This window comes from Marmota monax, unplaced genomic scaffold (genome assembly GCF_021218885.2).
Source record: "Marmota monax isolate L192 unplaced genomic scaffold, Marmota_monax_Labrador192_F-V1.1 WCK01_AAM20220418_F8-fsc00127, whole genome shotgun sequence".
Lineage (NCBI taxonomy): Eukaryota > Metazoa > Chordata > Mammalia > Rodentia > Sciuridae > Marmota > Marmota monax.
The window spans coordinates 3,579,817-3,599,536 of NW_026692894.1; the positions used below are offsets into that span (position 1 = coordinate 3,579,817).

Genomic DNA, 19,720 nt, shown 5'->3' on the forward strand with positions numbered 1-19,720 from the left:
TGTTCTCAAGGCTGAACACTCAAACCTGCCCCCCCCAAAGGCTGAACACTTAGCCCCCCTTATGCCAACAAGGCAGCTTGTAAACCCATAGACCCTATTAGATTTAGGCAGCACAGCAGAAGGACTATAAAAACTTTCTCCTGCTGGGCTCTTTCTCTCTCTCTCTCCTCTTCTTTCTCACTGCTGCAATAAAGATCTCTTGGTCCCTCCAAGAGTGTTGTGGTCACTTTCCTTTCACAAGGTAACCCTTCAAGGACAACACCTGAGGAGGGAACAGCTTCTTCTCCCTTTTCTCTCCTCCCCCTGCCAGCTACTACCATGGAGCCGAACTGGAAACTTCTTGAAATGTAGATAGCTCTGTGAAGCTCCAGCTCAAGGCCAGAGGCCTCGTAAAAATAGAGCAACAGGAAAATAGGAATACATTGAACTCTTTTGTACAGACTCTTTTGCTGGTAGTCTTAAAATCAATTATGGTAAAGATTTCTGGAGAAGCTTAAATAAGATTTTCTTTGGAGAAGGGGGTGCCACTGCAGTCCCACATAGTCAAATCATGCATTTAATTCTCATCAAATCCTTCAGGATATAACAGGAGTCTAATAATACTTAAAATATAAATCTTGCTGTTCAACCACTGACAGCTTATTTTAAAACTGACACCCCAATACACACCTTTTCTCCTCCCTTTCCCCCTCCCTAGCCTCTGGGGAAGATAGACATTCTTTTCTTCAGCCAAGTTACAGCTTACTGTCCACAGGAATGAAGAAATCCTGAGTTTGGAGTTGGCACCAACAAATCTATAAAACTGCTTTCTCACATACTTTATATACAAAGATATGAAAAATTGTGCATTGTATGTGTAATAAGAATTGTAATGCATTCCGCTGTCGTGTATTCAAAAAAATAAAATCAATTACAAAAAAAAACGGCTCTCTCAAAGCTACCACTTGGATGTGAATTGACTCCTGGCACAAGTGGAGTTTGGCATTTGTACCCCCTATTTAAAAGCTCATGGCTTTCAGTATCAGGAGGCTCAGGGAGGATCAATAATTATTACAAGCTTCTAGAACTAAAATAGAATGGGACCAAAACTTGAACATGGGTTTTTCCACTAAACCAGAGTGGTTTTACTTATCCTGGTCTGCTTAAATTGAGAAAATAAACTTCTGATCTTTACAATTTAAAAAGAATAACTCCCAATTCTCACTTTACATCAGATCCTTATTTTCTATAAAATTGCCGCCCTGACGTAGAGAGGGTTACCCAACTTTCATAACTAAACAGAAGCAAAATTAGGTCATTGGTAATACAATCGCTGCCTCCCAGCAGTAGATTTCCCTCCAACCCCCGCCTTAAGAGCGGGCCTCCGTCCTGCGCACTGCACCTTGGGAGTTGTAGTCTCTAGGCACAGAGCCCTGTGGTCGGAGGCGCTGACTCACAGAGACCCAATCAGAAGATAGCCCACAGCTCTCCGCGTGGCGATTGGCTGAAGTCTGCGACCACCTCCCAGCGGCGCCGTCGCGCTGTCTCTAGCGGAGGCTGCATAGAGGCTGGGTAAGAGGGTGTTGGTGGCCCTCGGTTCCCGGGTTTCATCGTCGGTGATATTGCAGCGCAGCCATGGCAGAACCGCAGCCCGCGACCGGCCTCACTGACGAGGTCGCCCTCAGTTGCTGTTCCGACCCGGATCCTAGCACCAAGGTGGGCACTGGGCCTCCTCGCGCGTCCGGGCCCGGGGGAGCGGATCCCGGGACTCCGCAAGGCATTTGAACCCCTTTCGGCCGGCCCTGCGCGGACGAGGCGTGTGCTGGGAAGAGGGATAATGGAGTCCAATCCCAGGGACCCTGAGATCGGCTAAGAATGGAGGGGATCCCTTACATCAGTTTGTTTCAAAAACCTGCGACCCTGCTTCATTAACTTGTTTATTTTGGGACGGCATTTAGAAGCCAAGCCAAATGAGGGTCAGGTTCCTTGTCCATGGGTGTGACTGTTCCCCAAGTCAGTCGCCATGGCTGATAGAGGAGCAGTTTCAAACTTGTAGTCATAGGTTCAAAGGTGTGTCTATGCTGGAACCTTGTGGCTGCGATCATTTTCTGTAGTCACTCCCAACTCCAGCATCACTCTTGTTTTACAGTTGTGACCCAGTGAGAAAAATGACCTGTTGCAGATTTAGGCTTTCACTTACTTAACATACTATTCTGAGTCAGTGTAACTCACTCAGGTGTGGTGCCTCCTGCATTGCCAAGCTAGACACGTCCTCTGCTTGGGAAATTTTTTTCCTGTGGTTATCAATGTCAGTAAATGTCTATGTGTTCATTTAATTGCATCACTTAAAAGTTTCTTGAAGAGTGAATATGGGGGGGCTGGGGTTGTGGCTCAGTGGTAGAACACTTGCCTCGCACATGTGAGGCACTGGGTTTGCTCCTAAGCACCACATAAATAAAGATATTGTGTCCATCTACAACTAAAAAAAAAAAAAAAAATTGAGAGGCTGGGATTGTGTCTCAGTGGTAAAGAGCTCACCTAGCACGGGAGGGACCCGGGTTGGATCCTCAGCACCACATAAAGATAAAGGCATTGTGTTGTGTCCATCTATACCTAAAAAATAAATATTAAAAAAAAGAAAAGAAAAAAATTGAAAAAAAAGTTAGTAAAAGAAGAATGAATATGGGCATTACGCAGATCTCTAAGAGAGGCCCATAGATTGCCAATGACTTGGGTCCCTACTTGTCTGTCCTTTGCCTTCAGGGCAGTCACATACCTCTGATTACTAAAGCCTTTAACTAACTTTTGGTCCCCATGTAGGAAAAAAGTGTTAATCACTGCAAAATTAAGGGGGAAGGAAAAAAAGTGTGTGTGTGTGTGTGTGTGTGTGTGTGTGTACCCTCTCACACCCCTCTCACTTATGTATCACTTAATACATAGTTATTTTATAATATAGATCGAGTTATTCCCAGATAACTGAGCATTTTATGTGCTGGGTTATTACAAATAAACACACACCAACAAACAGATTTAAGGGATGGTTTAGTACTGGGCTATTTAAAACAAAAAAATATTCCAGTGGCTGCAAGTCTAGCTCAGTGGTAGAGAGCATTCTAAGCATGCATGAGGCCTTGTGTGCAATCCTTGGCATAAATAAATAAATTCTGGGGAGTCTTTATAAATATATTAAATATGCTTCCTTGCATCTTAAGTTACATTCCTTATTAGCTAAATTTCTCTTGATGATTTGGAGTAATCATTTTTTTTTTTTTTTGATCAGTAACTTTTGGCCTTTGAAGTACCATGGACATAAAATGGAATACATTATACTAATACTAAAGTACTATAAGAAAAAATGGAATACATAATATTTTTAAATATTTTTTTTAGTCATAGACAGACACAATACCTTTATTTTATTTATTTGTTTTTATGTTGTGCTAAGGATTGAACCCAGTGCCTCACACATGCAAGACAAATGCTCTACCAACTGAGCCACTACCCCAGCCCTGGAATACATAATATTAATACTATTTGTATGTATTAAGTGTGTGAAGCCTTGGATTGGTGGCTTAAGTACATTACTTAATTTAGTCCTCATAACAGCCTTTTTGGATGCATAATTATCTCCATTTTAAAAATATTTTTTAGTTGTAAACACATCTTTAATTTGTTTATTTATATGAGGTGCTGAGGATTGAACCCAGGGCCTCACACATGCCAGCAAGTGCTATACCACTGAGCCACAATTCCAGCCCCTAATTATCTCCATTTTACAGATGAGGAGACTTAGAGAAGTGTTGAGTGGCTTGCCCAAGAAAGAGCCCACATTCCCAACCCCTACCTTATCTGCTTCTGGAATACTGACTCAAGAAATAATTTTGGAATATTCCATGAAGGAGGGGGGAAAAACCCTTAATAAATGCATTTTGGACAGACTAGGAGGATAGGCAAGGTGAGGTCTCCTCCCTTTACCAAACATACACCAACTCTAAAGTAAGATGGACCTGGGTGGGCATTCTAGGGGAAGGGAGCATTTTGGCAAGAATGTGGTAGGATGACAGATGCAATGAAGAGCATGTCCTAAAGAGTTAATTAAATATTTTTGGTTGAAATTCAGGTTATCCAGGCAACAGTGGAGAAGGCCAGCATGGTAGATTGGAGATAGAACATGAAAAGAACCTTGAATGTCACACATAAGAGAGTTTGTGTAGGTAGGGAGAATGATCCAGGACTTTGTAGGGTAGGTTAGAAGGATCCAAGTCTGGATGTGATGAGGTCATTTAATCTCTTCCAGAAGGTGAGGTAAGTGATGCAGGTCTGGTTTGGGAAGCAGAGAGCAGCAAGGGCAGAAAGTCAACTAGTTTACTGAACATTTGCGGCATCTTCATCTCAAGGGCACATCAAAGAATACACAGCTGCACCACATCTTGGTGGTCTTATTTGGCTCAAGAGACCTAATTTCTCTTTGCAAATGGTGATCCGTGATGACCATTTTTTTTATTATTTCCATCAGAGTGCTTTGATAGAATACACAATGTCTTTAATGTTGCAATTATGTCTTCAGTTGTACTACCAATGTCAACTTCACATCATTCTGTAGATATATCTCACACGTACATGGCTCCATATATATATATATATATATATATATATATATATATATATATATATATATATAAATATATAAAATTATTATTATTATTTTTAATGTGTCTCATCTGATTGGTAGGGCATGGTATCCAAGGAAATGTTCACTGTTGGTGACACTTGAACTAAGTTTTGTTAATTAAGGAGGTAACCAGGTAGAGTTGGATGCAGAGTAATGAACAGGAAGAAGAAAGAGGGACAATGGCAGGATAGATGACTGACTGTTCTAGACTCAGTATATATAAAAACACAATGACATCAGTGAACTGAGGCAGAGAATGAAGTTTTAGGTAGTGGGAGTTGAAGTATACAAAATACTCACTTGGGGGGCTGGGGGTGTGGCTCAAGCGGTAGCGCGCTCGCCTGGCATGCGTGCGACCCAGGTTCAATCCTCAGCACCACATACAAACAAAGATGTTGTGCCCGCCAAAAACTAAAAAATAAATGTTAAAAAATTCTCTCTCTCTCTCTCTCTCTCTCTCTGTCTCTCCCTGTCTCTCACTCTCTCTTTAAAAAAAAAAAATACTCACTTGGGAGATGCAAAGAAAAATTGAGGATTCTTAACATGTTTCCTTGTTTTCTCACCTATAAAAATTTCTACTTGGCAAATAGTGTGTATTATTATATATTTATATTATTTATAATATAATATATAATATAATATATATTTATATTATTATATTTATATCTTATATTTATTTATATACTATATATTACATTTTTTTTTGTTTTTAGGACCTTATGTGTGCTAAGCATATGCTCTGATGCTTATCCACACTCCAACCCGGTGTCATACTGGTATATTCATGTTGGTATATTAGACAAGTATGTAATTAAAATAAATACACATTTATTGGGGGTACACCCATTTTTTAAGTGATAAGGTATGAAATTGTAAATGCTTGAGATAAAAGATGAGGTTAAAGACGTATACAGTAACCATATATGCTGCTTTTTCCCAAAGTGTTGAAAAACTACTGAAGGATTGATTTATTTGTGGATGGTGGGGTATTGGGTATTGAACACAGGGCTTTACACACTAGGCAAGTACCTATCACAGAGCTAGGTCCCTAGCCTGAAGGATTGTCTTTTTTTAACCCAGAAATGACAGAAATGGGTTTTTCTTGTAGAAGGATCACTCTGAATTGCATTTAAGTAAGCCTATAAGAAACAGTTGATTGTCCAGGCAGGAACTTGTAAGTACCTAAGCAAGGTAATGGTCATTAGGGAGCCCAGGAGGAGAAAGATTCCAAGAGAGATTAAGCAGACAGGTAAATAGAGTGCTTGGTTTGGGGAAGGAATGTTGAGGGAGGAATCAGGGAGAATTCAAGTGTCTGACTTGGGCTAACAAGGGGTAGTTGAGACGTTGACTCTTGGCAGTATAGGAAGAAGTGTTTGTTTGGGCTGTAATGAATTTGAAGTTCTAACCCAAGTGGAAATGATAAGTAGGTGCAGGATGTGTAAGTTCATAGCTGAAGATAGAGGTATGGGCTGGAGAATACAGATTTGGGGAATCAATAGCAATAGTCAGTAGTGGATACTCTGCTTGTCTGTTTTATAATAACAGCAGCGGCAAGACACATAGTAAGCAGAGTAGCTAAGTGTTATGCTAAGCACTTTCATGCATTATTCCCTTTACATTTCAGCTCAAACATAACAGCTAGAAACTGTAATGATCCTCATTCTAAAGATGTGGAAGCAGGTTCAAGGAAAGTATTGATTTACTCAAGGTTTCAGTTGTAAAGCCAGCATTTAACCATATTGCCTCTCAAAAATAATTCTTCTCACATTTGTGTATTTTTTTTCCTTTTCTTTGCAAGAGAAATGAAAGAAACCTCATGATACTAAAGAAAAGCCCAATAATATTGGATGCAGCTTGGTGAGAAGTATATTATCTCATAGCTCTGTAGGTTAGAAGTTTGACATGGGTCATACTCGCTTAAACTGAAGGTATTGACAGGGCTGTGTTCCTTATTAGAGGCTCAAAAGAATCTGCTTCCAAACTCAGATTGTTCCCCGGATTCAGTTCCTTTTCAGTTGTAGGGTGAGGTCCCGAGTTCCTTGTGGGCTTTCAGTTATTGGGGTGGGGAGGGAGGAGATCTGTCTTTAATTGCTTCTATCTGTACCCCTGCATCTCACAGCCAGCACCTGTAGGTCAGTGCCTCACCTTGGCATCTCTCTGGCTTCCCCTGCTGCCCACCTCTCTTCTGCTGCCTTTTCATATGTCTCTTCTGTCTTTTCATACGTCTTGCCTCTCTCCTCTGTTTTTAAGGTCTCATGTGATTACATGGAACCTATCTAGATAATCTAGGCCAATCTCCGTTTTAAAACCAACTCTCTAATAACCTTAATTCCATCTGCAATGCCCTTGACAGTTAATGTTTGATAGAATAATCAGAGACCTCTTTAGGATTTAGTCCTTGCCTGCAACTCCCTGGCCAAGTGCCAAGTCTAGCCGGGGAGGACAGCTTGCCCCTAGGAGGCCTGCCAAATAGACCCTTTGAACTCACCTCTGGTCTGGCCTGAAAAAGCACACAGCTTTTTCTAGAGTTGTCCTCCTCCAGCAAACATTGTAATTGACAGGGAAGCAGCAGTCACTTGCATTACTTGGGAGGGGAGAAGTTTTTGTACTGTTCTCAGTGCCTTGTTTTAATCTATACTTAGACAACCATAAATTCTGTTTTTGTCTCTTCATTGCAGCCACAGAATGACTCTGTAGGTGTTTTTTGTGGCTGGGTGAGGAGGGAACCAAGGCCTAGCTAGTGCCCAGACACTGGGAGCCATTTTTCTCTTTCTCAACTATACACTAAACATGAGGCCTCTAGGAGGCCAGCTCCTGACTGAGAAAAGCAACTGAATGCTCTGGAAACATGGAACCTCAGAGCCAGCTCATTTGTATGTGATTATATGCTATGAATAAAGAATTTAATTCTTATATCAATTTAAGGTTGGTTTTAATAAGATATAGTAGTTTTCAAGCTAGTTTTGTCTTAAATGAGAATTTTTTTAGTTGTAGATGGACACAATATCTTTATTTTATTTATTTATTTATTTTTTATATGGTGCTGAGGATTGAACCCAGGACCTCACACATGCTGGGCAAGCACTCTAACACTGAGCCACAACCTCAACTGTAACACTTATATATATATATTTTTTAATTTTGTAGTTGTAGGTGGACAGCATGCCTTTATGGTGCTAAGAATCTAACCCAATGTCACACACATGCTAGGCAAGCGTTCTGCTACTGAACTAAAGCCCCAGCCCCTACATTTGTATTTTATGTAATGAGTTACAGGAGAGAGATGATGGTAACTGCAAAGAGAGTAGTGAGAATTTTCAGACCCGTTTTGTCACATCCATGGGTACAGCAGAATAAAACTATTGGGGAACACTGACAAGGTTGACACATGGGCTTGGAAGGTACCTATGGTAAAAAGAGACCTGAACTTAAAAATCGGGAGGCTGGAACAATTAATTTGATCATTTGGAATCAGCCTTGCATCTATAAAACTGGGACGAGTTTTTACAAAGACAAACCCCTAAGCCAAATGTTACTGTTAATGCTAATAATAATCTTATTTCCATCAGTTTATATGCACTATCATTTTATCAGTCAAGCCTTCTGTTTCCTGATGTGGAAATTATAGTTTCACAAAGGTGTTAGAGACAGTAGCTTTTTACCTTTTAGTTATTTTGGAGTATAGGGTCATGTGACTTTTTGCTAATTTATATAGTTACCTGTAAATGGTTCAGGAAACACATTTCTCATGCATTCACTCAACAAGTATTATAGCAATTGTATTCTTTATTTATAACATCAAATAAAGTCTTGGTTCAGGGGGCTGGGGATGTGGCTCAAGTGGTAGCGTGCTTGCCTGGCATGCGCATGGCGCTGGGTTCGATCCTCAGCACCATATACAAATAAAGATGTTGTGTCCGCCAAAAACTAAAAAAATAAATATTAAAAATTCTCTCTCTCTCTCTTTAAAAAAAAAAAGTCTTGGTTCAGCTTGTGGAAAGGTAGCCTAGAATAAAGGTTGTAAGTAGTTTCTTTGGGAGGTGGTCATAGAAAGCTCTGTGGTTTGGGGAAGGGTGGCCTACAGTAAGTAGTGTTTGCTTGTGATCACTGTGGGCACCTGGGATTCCATTCCTCTGAGGAACTGTATGGAGCATGCCCCAGAATTGTCCCACCAAGGAGCAAGAAAGCCACATCTTTGCTATACCCTTGGTTGAGGGTAATCCTGGAGATACAAACTTCTTGGCACTTCAAGGCTGCTACACTGGGACCTGCACAAGAAAGCACTGCTGGGCGGAGCCACAGGAGCTTGTGGGTGATAGGAACTGTTACCAGGCAGTTTTCGTAGTAGGCTGAAGGGACAAAGGCGTTTTCTTTCTTTCTTTCTTTCTTTCTTTCATTGTATTACAATGGTGGACTGTCTGTATCTTGTTATAAAAAACACAATTAATGTTGGTAATGCATAGTAAAAATTAAAGGTTTTTAGTATATTCTGTTTTTCTTTAGGATTTTCTGTTGCAACAGACCATGCTGCGAATTAAGGATCCTAAGAAGTCATTGGATTTTTATACTAGAGTCCTTGGAATGACGTAAGACCATTTATTGGAACCTTATTGTTTAAATACATAGCTTTGCCAATATAGGTAATGCTTTCAGGCCCATTTAAAAATTGTAGTTTGTTTCAAAAGTAACAAAAGTTCTTTAGGTAAAGAGTCTGTAAGGAGGTCTGAATAAATGGGGTTTAGATTAACTTCCCTTTCTTTATTCCAGCCTGGCTTAGTGGCAACAAAAGGCACAAATACTTTCATTTTCTCCAAATTCTTTTCTCTTTGAGAGCTGCCTGCTAAATCCTTAATAATATTCACACCCTTTTTGATGTTCTGACCACTTTTAGCCTATTGTTAACTTCAGAAAACATATATATAAGGACTTTTTACTCAGAAAACGAATGGTTTTACTTAAAATTGGCCCTCTTCCAATTTTATAGACTACATTCTATTTTACTGAACAGGTAAAAGCCACTCCTCTTTTAATCCTTAAAGCATATTTACTTATTTACACCAACTCTCCAAAAAAGGTATTGTGTCCATCTACAACTAAAAAAAAAATTATGAAAAGAATAAAATTAAATGATCTTTAATTTACTGCCTAGATGCTCTCCACCAACATTGAGAGAAAATTTTAAGTAATATAGTAGGTTTGTTTAGAAAATCCAACCAGTTTAGAAAAACATAAGATGAAAAATGATAAGTTTCCTTCCCCTGGTCCTCCCTAAAGATAACTGGTCTTACAGTTTCTTTGATTTTGTCCGGCATGTGTTTATGACATATTTAAAGGGCATAATGAACACAAATTTATTGGACACTTGCTATTTGCCAGGCACTTCTCCCATTATTTCCTCTAGTCTTTACAGTAGGTCTTTGAGCAGCTCATATCCCCATTTTTGCAGGTGAAAAAAGCAAAGCTTAAAGATGGAAGTTGCTGTCCCAAATCCCACAGTTGGCACATGGCAGAGCTGGAAATTGAATCTATGTCCAGTTGACTCCAGTGTTGACCTTATTTTTATTTTTTTTTTTTAATTTTTTTATTTTTTTTCAGTCCTTGATGGACCTTTATTTTATTTGTTTATTAATATGTGGTGCTGAGAATTGAACCCAGTGCTTCACACATGCTAGGCAGGTGCTCTACCACTGAGCCACAACCCCAGCCCCAGCGTGGACCTTATTTTTAAAAAGCCCCCAAATTGGATGCAACTTGACAATGACCTAAAGATATCCTCCTCTGGGGAAAATCAAGTTGCATCAGGTACATTTGTTTCAATTGCCAACTGATTGGTGGGTAAGGCTTGTGCAATCGACTTTAGGAGGTGCAGAGGTAGTTTATCATGATTAGACCGTTTGAGGTGTCTGATACTTTATTATAAGCATATTGGAGTAAATCTTACCTGTGATAAGTCTGTAATGGATCTGATTGGACCAAAGCATGTACCTAGCAGTGATAATCAAATGAAAGATTTGGAGCAAAACTCTAGCAACTTCCCTTTTGATGTGCTTCAACCATCTGTACTTGTTGATTATGAACCAGGTCATCTTTGAGCATTTAATCCTCAGTAATTGAAAGAAAATGGTATTACATACATTCTCATTCTATTCTGCTCCTTGCAAAATAATCCTACATTCTTTAAACTCACTTTATAAGCTGTAACTTCAGTTATCTTTTTTAAAACCTCAGAATTCACTCTTTCTCTCATATCAAGTGTCTCCATCCCCACTGACTCTTTCCTTTCATCCTACAAACATGCTTAAGCCTTCTAGAAGGACTGTTGCCCTGCTTTCTTGCCTCATAGAGAGACCATGCTTGCTGCTGTTTTACCTGCTCACCGCCCCTGTCTCTCCCAAGTCCAGTGAGATCTATACTGTTGAAAACTGCTCTCACAGGACCTTGCTGTATTCCTTGACCTTCTCTTAGTCTCACTTCTGTTTCACCCTTTTGCAGTATTTGCTACTGTTAGCTGCTTTATCTTATTGTTGATGTTCACATCTTCTGTGATATTAATTTGTCATTTTTCCTGCTCTCATACCACCTGTCCTCAATTTTATTTCCTAGAAATTCTGGCATAGTAAGAACTCACTAAATGTATATATTTAAATATCTATAGCACATATCTCAAAGAATAGAGTAATGCATTGTATCGTTCACTAAAAAGAAACAAAATTATCTCTTTCCATTTATAAACAAGTACTACAATTCCAATTAAATTTCATTAAATTTGAAGATTGATGAATTACAAAAATTTTCTTTTATTTTTGTATTTCCTTGATATTTACAGACCAAAGGGTGATGGTCCTTTTTTTGTTTGTTTTGTTTTTGTGGTGCTGGGGATTGAGCCCAGGGCCTTGCACATGTTAGGCAAGCACTCCACCACTGAGTTCCATCCCCAGCCCCAATTAGGTGTTTTTAAATAAGATTTTTTTTCCTCTTGCTTTTTCCGTTCAGATAGTTTTCCTATATACATAGCTCTTATTTATAGAACTTGAGTATTGGGTTATGTTGATTTTAGTATGAATCAACCTTTCCTTCATGAATTAGTCTTGTTTTATTTAATTTCAGGCTAATTCAAAAATTAGATTTTCCTACTATGAATTTTTCACTCTATTTCTTGGCTTATGAGGATAAAAATGACTTCCCTAAAGATAAAAATGAAAAAATGGCATGGGTATTCTCCAGAAAAGCTACACTTGAACTGACACAGTGAGTACATTTTTATCTTTTTATGTATTCTAGATTTTAAGTTTTTTTCTTTTTTTTTTTTTTTTTTTTTGCTTATTTATCAGTTTAATTCAATTTGTAACAACATGTTTGAGTGTTTTTATATGGATCTTCTGGTCTGGTCTTTGTTTTATGGTATAAATAGGGTAAATGTCTTTCAGAGAATTTAAGACCCTGAAATAGTAAGATATTTGCCAAACTGTAATTAACTAATGTTTAGAGACTACAACTAAAATCATCCAACATTCAAAATTTTGTTATTTTGTAGTTTTGCTATATTTTTGATCCTGAAATATTATATAATATGTTCCCTTAAAAAGTCATCAAACCATTTTTGTAACAATTAACATTAAAATTTTAAGATAGTTTGCCAGGCCCTGTGGCACATGCCTGTAATTCCCACAATGAAGGAGGCTGAGGCAGGAGTATTGCAGGTTCAAGCACAGCCTCAGCAACCTAGTGAGGCCCTAAGCAACATAGCAAGACTTTGTCTCAACATAAAAAATAAAACGGGCTGGAAGGTATTTTTATAATTTTAACACTTAAAAAATGTAGGAAGAAGGGCTGGGGATATAGCTCAGTTGGTAGAGTGCTTGCCTTGCATGCACAAGGCCCTGGATTCAATCCCCAGCCCCATACACATACACACATTAAGAAAAAAACACTAGAAAGAAAGAGGTATTCCCCCCTTTTTCATTATTATTTTTTTAACTTTGTTTTTATGTACTCTTTAACAGAAGAAAAAAAAAAGAGTGTTTGTTTCAAGATGTGTGATTTAATGTCTATCTGATTTAAAACAAAGTTTTTCTATCAGACAGGCCTAGATATGAGTCTTAAGTACTAACACTAATTCTATGACCCTGAAAAATTCCCTAAAGTGGCAGTCTCATTCATAAAATAGAACTATTCAAGTCTGGGCCATGGAGCTGTTTTGAGGGTTAAATGAAATATAAAGTACTGAGGATAATAAATAATAGTTGCTGTTATTATTGTTATTGTTCGTATTCAGATGCCTGATTTTACAATCTTCTTAATCTAATTAAAATCATAAAATCATACTTTAATGATTACTCTCTGCAGTTGAAAATGTGATATTTGTAGTAGCAGGGGATAGGCCAAGTGTGTAGAGTAGCATATACACATGGCAAGAGTTTAAAGACAGGATTTCTTCTCAGAATATCAGTTCTATAACCTGGTGCAGTGGTGCACGCATGTAATCCCCTTGGGAAGCTGAGGCAGGAGGATTGTAAGTTCAAGACCAGCTTCAGCAACTTAGTGAGGCCCTAAGCAACTTAGTAAGACCTGTCTCAAAATAAAAAATAAAAAGGGCTGGGGATGTGGTCAAGCACCCCTGGGTTCAATCCCCCATACAATAGAACAGAACTATAAGTTATATTTTCCCTTCTTTTGTAGCAATTGGGGTACTGAAAATGATGAGACTCAGAGTTACCACAATGGCAATTCAGACCCTCGGGGATTTGGTATGTTTGTCTGTTTATATGTAACGTGGATTTGTTGATTTTACATGAGATCCATACTTAAAATTATAGTAAACCTAAAACATCACGGCCTAATTAACAAATAAAATCAATTTATTAGAGGTATGTTTTATTTCCACAAATCTTATTAGGAATTATATAATTTCACAGTAAATATACTCACAACAGTTTTACTTTTAAGTCTCCATATTTTATTTTCAGTTGACTTTTTAATTAAAAAAAAAACTATGGTTATTAGAATCTCAATTTCTGTTAGTGTGCACTTCTGTCTTGATTTAAAATTTGTCAATTCAAGATGACAGGATAACAGACTTCAGTTGGCTACTGTATAGTTAATGCCAACAACCTACCTACTAAGCATGATTCTTTTTTGTATAGATTATTCTTAACAGAACTATATGTGAGGTAGTATTGGTTTATTTTAAGTAATGTATCATTTATAGTAACTAATTATTCCATTATACCCAGCTAGTCAGTCTATATTTGTTCTTTATGAGACTCAGTTTGCTTTCAAATGTTATGTTTTTGAAATACACAAGTTTCAGAAGCCACCAAGGCACTTGGAAACCCTGGTATAATTATTTCTTCCTTCTCTCTGTATTTTTCTTTTTTCTTTTTTTGGTGTGTGTGTGGGGGGGTGTCATCTAAGGTCACATTGGAATTGCTGTTCCTGATGTATATGGAGCTTGTAAAAGATTTGAAGAACTGGGAGTTAAATTTGTGAAGAAACCTGATGATGGTGAGTCTAGTACTTACTGATTTTAATGCCTTTCTTTAATTAAGTAATATATATAAGCATCTACAGAGGGCACAGTTCCAGTAAAATCCTTTTGGCTACAGGTAATAGAGGTTGACATCAGTCAACTTAAGGCAAGACGGAAAATTATTAGAATACCTTGTTATCTTAGGGAAATGGAAGACAGGGTGGCTTCACAAGGGACTAGACACAGGATCTGGAGAGCCATCAAAAACCTAGGCTCTTTTTCCCACCCTATAACCCTATCGCATTCTCTCTTTGGCCACCACCTTTCACTCTCTCAGGGTTTAACTGGTCGTCCAAAAATAAGTTTAAGCTGGGGGCAGTGGTACACACCTGTAATCCCAGCGGCGCAGGAGGCTGAGGCAAGAGGAGAATTGCCAGTTCAAAGTCATCCCCAGCAACTTAGTGAGGCCCTAAGCAAGGCAATGAGACCCTGTCTATAAATAAAATACAAAATAGGGCTGGGGATGTGGTTCAGTGGTTAAGTGCCCCTAGGTTCAATCCCCAGTACCGCCCCCCCAAAAAAACCAAAAATGAGTTTGTTTTATTTGATATTAACATAACAATACCAGGTCTCTTTAGTTAATAATTGTCTAGTATTTCTTTTTTAGTACTTTACAATCTTTGTATGTACTTATATTTTAGGTATGTCTCTTGAAATAGTATATATTTGGATTTTGTTTGATTTGCATGTATTATGATTATTTTACTTGGGATCATTTCTGCCATCCAAATTTATTATTTTAAGTTAAAATGTTCATTATTTTATTTTAACCTTTTTTTAAATTAAAGTATTTAACATACATATCTCTTCCCCAATAAGAAAATAACTTATTCCCCTCAACCCCCATCATGTCACCATTACATAGACTGGGATATTATTGATTCATATTTTCTTTTTCTTTGGTTGTGGTATTTTTAAAAATAGCATTAAATACATTAAGGTATTTTGAAAATCTTTTCTGCATATATCTTTTGTATTGAATTTCTCTGTCCATATATATATATATATGCATATATATTATATCTATATCTATATCTATATCTATATCCCATATATATATACTTTAGTTATAGATGGACACAATACCTTTATTTTATTTATTTATTTTTATGTGGTGCTGAGGATCAAACCCATATGTTAGGCAAGCACAGTACTACTGAGCTACAGCCTCAGCCCCTTTTGTCCCTTTTTATGAGTACCTCAACCAAAACTATTTTCCAAAGGTATTTGAGGCAAAACTTTTGAGACTTTGTATGCCCAAGAATCATATTTTTATATGAATGACAGTTTTGTTGAAAATCCTAGGTTTGTTTTCTTTCAATCTTGAAATACTACTCCATTGCTGGTTTGCATAGTTTTACAGTTCAAAAATATACTGTCAATCTGTTTGGGTTCCTTTATATAGTGCATTCTGTGTTATTCTGGAAGTTTTTATATTCTTCATTACTGTGCCTTCTTTCTAGAGATATTTTCTCAAACTGATATACCAGCTAACTAATTATTCCCCAAATGTATCTGTTCTGCTATTTAATTCAACTGTTGTGTTTTTAATCTATTATTTTTTTGGTCCCTTAGTTTTGCTTGGTTCCTTTAATATTTTCTTGTTCTTGTTTCATGTTGGTGATATTATTTCATATTATCCATCAATTTTACATGTTTTAATAATTTTTGGTCCATATTGTCCTAATATTTCATCTTGTTGGGAGACAAGGTTTTGCTGAGTTGTTGAGGGCCTTACTAAATTGCTGAGACTGGCTTTGAACTTGCAATCTTCCTGCCTCATCCTCCTGAGCTGCTGGGATAATAGGCATGTGCCACCATGCCCAGCTATAATTTTATATAAAAATACACACACACACACACATTCAATTGTTATGTTCTTTAAATTCTTGTTATTTTGACCTCTAAACTTACAAACACACACACACACACACACACACCTACAGTTGTTTGCTATTTCAGTCCGTCGTATAGCGTGAATAGAAGAAGTCCTGTCCTTAACAACCAGAATGATGTTAAGAAAATGGGCAGGGTAAGCCAGGGCTGAAATTCCTTGGAACCTGGAAATGAGTCAAACTCTTTACACTCCCCACAACAACTCTTTCCAACTTTGTCCCTAAGGGAAAAGCAGTATTAGTAGGAAACACTTCTGAGATTGTCATTCCCTAGCCCTGGGCATGTGGAAGTGGGTTGGGAGATGAGGTAGTCCCTTTCTCACGTCCTCATAAGCATAAGTTTTCTGTGCCATCCTTATTTAATTCTGAGGACATCTGTTAACCAATGCTTTGAGCCCCCAAGTGTAAGGGCAGGTGCCAATGCCCCCGGTGCTGAGGGGAGCAAAAGCAAAACTCCTGCTTATTCTCCCACAATTGTAATGTACTTCCTTCTGGTCTGACCCACAGAGACTAGGTTAAAATAGCCACTCTACCCCGCTTCCACCTGTTCTTCTCATCCACCCCCCTGAGATCTTCACTTTTCCCCCCAATGTTTTCCATTTGTATCCTTTTGGGTTAGCCTTGGAGAAAGCATCCAGGGAAAGGAGTCAAATCAATTCAGCATCTTGGTCCCAAAATAAATTTCTCAGGTTACATTTTTACATGTAAGCAAACAACTCTGACTTGTTAGCCTTTCCATCCCAGTTACGAATTTCTGGGAGAAAGAATCTGATTGTCAGATTTATGTGACTCAAGTCTGTAGATATTTTGTAGGTAGGACACACTATCTGTTCTCTTAAGCACCTTCCTATTTTCTTCTTTAAAATAATATGGGGCTGGGGCTGGGGATGTGGCTCAAGCGGTAGCGCGCTTGCCTGTCATGCATGCAGCCCGGGTTCGATCCTCAGCACCACATACAAACAAAGATGTTGTGTCCGCCAAGAACTAAAAAAATAAATAAATATTAAAAATTAAAAAAAAAAAAAAATAATATGGGGCTGGTGCATTTCTGTAATCCCAGCTGCTTAGCAGGCTGAGACAGGAGGATCGTGAGTTCAGAGTCAGCCTCAGCAGCTAAGCAAGGCCTTAAGTACCTCAGCAAGACCCTGTCTCTAAATAAAATACAAAAAAAAAGTGCTATAGATGTGGTTCAGTGGTAAACACCCCTGGGTTCACTCCTGGGTACATAAAAACAAAAATAAATGGCACTTGCACAATGGTGCATACCTGTAATCCCAGCATACTGGGAGGCTGAAGCAGGAGGATCACAATTTCAAAGCCAGCCTCAGCAATTTAGCAAGGACCTGAGCAACTTAGCAAGACCTTATCTCAAAACAACAACAACAACAAACAGGCTGGGGATGTGGCTCAGTAGTTAAGCACCTCTTGGTTCAATCCCTGGTACCCCAAAATAATACTAACATTATTATTATTTGTGACTGCTGAATTGGTGTTATGAACTGTATCATGAAGATGAGGTAAACACTTGATACCTAACAGATGTTTCAGTCCCATGGTTTATTTTAGGAGAGCTTGTTTTCAGCTGTGTGTGGAAAATAACATTTTAGTTATTATGAAAAACATAAATTTGGGCAAAACTGACAAGATAGAATTTTGTTTTTCTATGCTATTGGGGATTAAACACAGGAGTGCTGTACAACTGAGCTACATTCATAGCCCTTTTAATTTTTTATTTTGAGGCAGAGTCTCACTAAGTTGCCCAGGCTAGCCTCAAACTTGTGATCCTCCTGCCTCAGCCTCCTGAGTTGCTGGGATTACAGGTGGTCCAGCACAATATAGAATTTCTTTTAAAAAATCAATAATAGTTCACAAATTTACATATCAATCCTGTGCAGGGGCTATGCTAATCTCTATCATTCTAATTTTTAGTATATGTACTGCCAAAGTGAGCACACAATATAGAATTTTTTTTTTTTTTTTGGTGCTGGGGATTGAACCCAGGGCCTTGTACATGTGAGGCAGGCACTCTACCAACTGAGCTGTATCCTCAGCCCCACAATATAGAATTTTTTAAAAGTATAAAACTACAGAGGCTGGGGCTGTAGCTCGGTGGTAGAATGCTTGCCTTGCAGGTGTGAGGCCCTGGGTTCGATTCTCAGCACCACATAAAAATAAATAAACAAATAAAGATATTGTGTCCATCTACAACTTAAAAAAAAATTAAAACTACAAATGTGGTTGTGGTTGTGGTTCAGTGGTAGGTTACTTGCCTAGCATGTGTGAGGCACTGGGTTCGATTCTCAGCACCATATATAAATAAATAAAAACAAAGGTCCATTGACAACTAAAAAAAATTTTTTTAAAACCTACAGACAAAATAGTGTATTTTAAAATGTAAATTAAAATTTGAATTAATAAAACTATTTAAAAAAATTTTTTTTTAGTTGTCAGTGTACCTTTATTTTATTTATATGTGGTGCTGAGAATCTAACCCAGTGCCTCACACATGCTAGGCAAGCTCTCTACCACTGAACCACAACCCCAGTGTGATAAAACTATTTTTAATTTACAAGGCTTTTGTTTGTTTGATTGTTTTTTTGAGTTTTTCCAGTAATGAAAAATTTTAATTTACAGGTAAAATGAAAGGTCTGGCATTTATTCAAGATCCTGATGGTTACTGGATTGAAATTTTGAATCCAAACAAAATAGCAGCATCTATTAGTTCATGAGAATGCTCCTTTTACGATGTCAGTGAAGATGGTGATGAGGAAGGAAACAATATGACTCAAGATATCAGATACCAGAAGCATCTAGAACTGATGGATCATTGTTCCAGTTCAAATTATTCTTTAGTCTATTTCGCTTTCCTTTTTCAGCTGTTTTTTCCACCTAAATGATCATTCTAGTTTTAAAGTAGTGCTTTATCTTATGACCTTGAATGTAGTTCTATAACTTTACTTTTTAGGCAATAATTATAACAATTCCCTTTAGAGGCTGCATTTGCTGCCTTCTGTCTCCTAAATATTACTTTTCTTCAGGTCTGCCTTTGAATCATCATCTTTTGAAAAAGAAACATTTATCATTTTTTTGTGGTGGTTATCTTCTGGGGTTTCAATTCCTCAGAAATAACTTTTCACAATGGAAAGTAAAGAACACTGAACAAAAATGAATCTTCATGTGTACTTCAAACAGTATAAAGTGTTTATTTTACAAAAGAGAAGGTACTCTTGAGAGCAATTCAGAATCATGCTGACAGGGATACTGATAGAAAAACTAATTTCTTTTTTATTTAAAATACTTTTAAGGTTCAAGGACTAACCTCATTTATTTGGGATTGGGGAGGAGGGAGGGAATAATATTTACTAGGTACCCATGCCTCAGACTAAGCTGTAATATACTGTATATCACTTAATACTCTAGTATTAAAGCTAGACATGTTGTTTTAGTTAACATTCTTGCTGCTATGACTAAAAGACATGACAACAATTTTAGAGGAGGAAAAGTTTTATTTGGTGCTCATGGTTTCAGAGGTCTCAGTCCATAGATGACCAACTTCATTGCCCTGGGCCCAACGTGAGATAGAGCATCATGACCAAAAGGTGTGGAAGATGAAAGCAGCTCAGGCCCGCAATCAGGAAGCAGAGA

General features: G+C 37.8%; 1 protein-coding gene and 1 non-coding gene across 2 annotated transcripts; one reads left to right on the forward strand and one right to left on the reverse strand.

The window, feature by feature from the left end:
* The first annotated feature begins 1,508 nt into the window (after window positions 1–1,508).
* Window positions 1,509–19,245, forward strand: Glo1 (glyoxalase I). The gene is made up of 6 exons (XM_046450753.1): window positions 1,509–1,695; window positions 9,155–9,237; window positions 11,759–11,899; window positions 13,331–13,398; window positions 14,066–14,155; window positions 18,710–19,245. The coding sequence occupies exons 1-6, from the start codon at window positions 1,615–1,617 to the stop codon at window positions 18,802–18,804; spliced, it is 558 nt and encodes a 185-aa protein (XP_046306709.1). The 5' UTR covers window positions 1,509–1,614; the 3' UTR covers window positions 18,805–19,245.
* LOC124096784 (U6 spliceosomal RNA) lies at window positions 17,926–18,028 on the reverse strand. The gene has a single exon (XR_006853011.1). It is a non-coding gene; the product is annotated as a U6 spliceosomal RNA (small nuclear RNA).
* Window positions 19,246–19,720: the final 475 nt, after the last annotated feature.